Below are 1,259 nucleotides of genomic sequence, written 5' to 3'. Positions count from 1 at the left end.
AACTGAGCCTCCCTAAAGGATGTTTATTAAAACCACACTGCTCAGGTTGGATTTATTTAATATTCAATACAAAAAGATACGCAGCTGATTGCTGACGTTCTACTTGATGAGGCAGGGGATCAGCACAGACGTGATCACCTTGAACCTGCCGCTCCCTTGGTTCTCACATACACACACACATGAAGCCGCCGTGATGGTATTTCTGCAGATATGTCTTCCTGGAGAAAGTTTTCCATGGGGTGCAGCCACCCACATCCCACCTTCCTTTGCTTTGCCTCCTGGGGAAGTTGCTTCTCTTCCTCCTCCTCCTCTCACTGGTGTCCTTCAGCCCCACGTCAGCCAGCAAAGATTCGGCATTCATTTTGCTTGACTTCTGAAGCCCAATCTGAGCCCCGGGGTGGTTTCATGGGAGTACGAGGGGGCTGGAAGAGGAACTGAACTCCCCCAGTTCAAGTCTGTGGCTGGTTATGGTGCATTGATTGAATAAGAGGAAAAACTCACGACTTCTATACAGGGGGAGGATGCAGACAGGAGCTGTCAGCAGGTCCAGAGGGGGATGGGCTTCCCCCCCTCTTCACGAACAGGTCAATGTCCCAAAGGAGAACCAAAAATAAAAACAAACGGGAAAAACAAAAAAATGCCCTGACCCAACAAATCAACAGTTCAATAGATCATAATCTCAAGGTCTTCCCACATGATACAAATCCAACGCAGCTTCCACAAATTAGATCTTCCCAGACAATGGTGGCAGGGCCCCTGGCATCCCCCCCGAGAGCCCCGTGTTGGGTCCTAGGAGGATCTGGAAGGAAAAGGGTCAGTTGAGGGGCTGTGAGGACACAGGACAGTGGCTGTGCGCTGCCCTCCCCTCCCACAGCCTCCCAGCCAGACACTGAGGCTGTGACACCAATTCCTCCCCTTCACCAATCCCTCCAGGCTCCTTCAACAGGGTGTGCCCAGGAGGAAGTGCAGGGCCGGGGGAGAGGGCTGGGGTGCTCCCTCCTCACCTGTCGCTGCTGCAGCTGCTGCTGCTGCTCCATCTGCAGCTTTTCAGTTTCAAACACGACAGGAAGAACCAGAATCATGAAGGAGGTGGTCCCAATCCACAGAGCTGCCCTGGAGAATCTAAGGATGAGAAAGCACGTTAGGAATAAGAACTGGTTCTTTCCGTGCTTCCTACAGGCGCCAGGCTTCCCCCCTTCTGTGCCTCACACAAAAGCCACCCCCCATTCCGGCGCCGAGGTGGCCCCTTCCCCCCGCCC

The 1,259-nt window shown here is 53.5% G+C and overlaps 1 protein-coding gene across 1 annotated transcript; it reads right to left on the bottom strand.

The window, feature by feature from the left end:
- Window positions 1-724: 724 nt before the first annotated feature.
- On the bottom strand, window positions 725-1,122 carry TOMM22 (translocase of outer mitochondrial membrane 22 homolog (yeast); the record flags this gene model as incomplete). The annotated part of the gene is made up of 2 exons (XM_010022751.1): window positions 725-799; window positions 1,005-1,122. Coding segments are annotated over 2 exons (193 nt in total), but the record flags the coding sequence as incomplete, so codon positions are not given.
- Window positions 1,123-1,259: the final 137 nt, after the last annotated feature.

The sequence above is a fragment of the Nestor notabilis genome, unplaced genomic scaffold (assembly GCF_000696875.1).
Source record: "Nestor notabilis isolate BGI_N333 unplaced genomic scaffold, ASM69687v1 scaffold14899, whole genome shotgun sequence".
Taxonomy (NCBI): domain Eukaryota; kingdom Metazoa; phylum Chordata; class Aves; order Psittaciformes; family Psittacidae; genus Nestor; species Nestor notabilis.
Note: the sequence above shows the minus strand (reverse complement) of the source record. Positions and strands in the feature narration are given on the sequence as shown.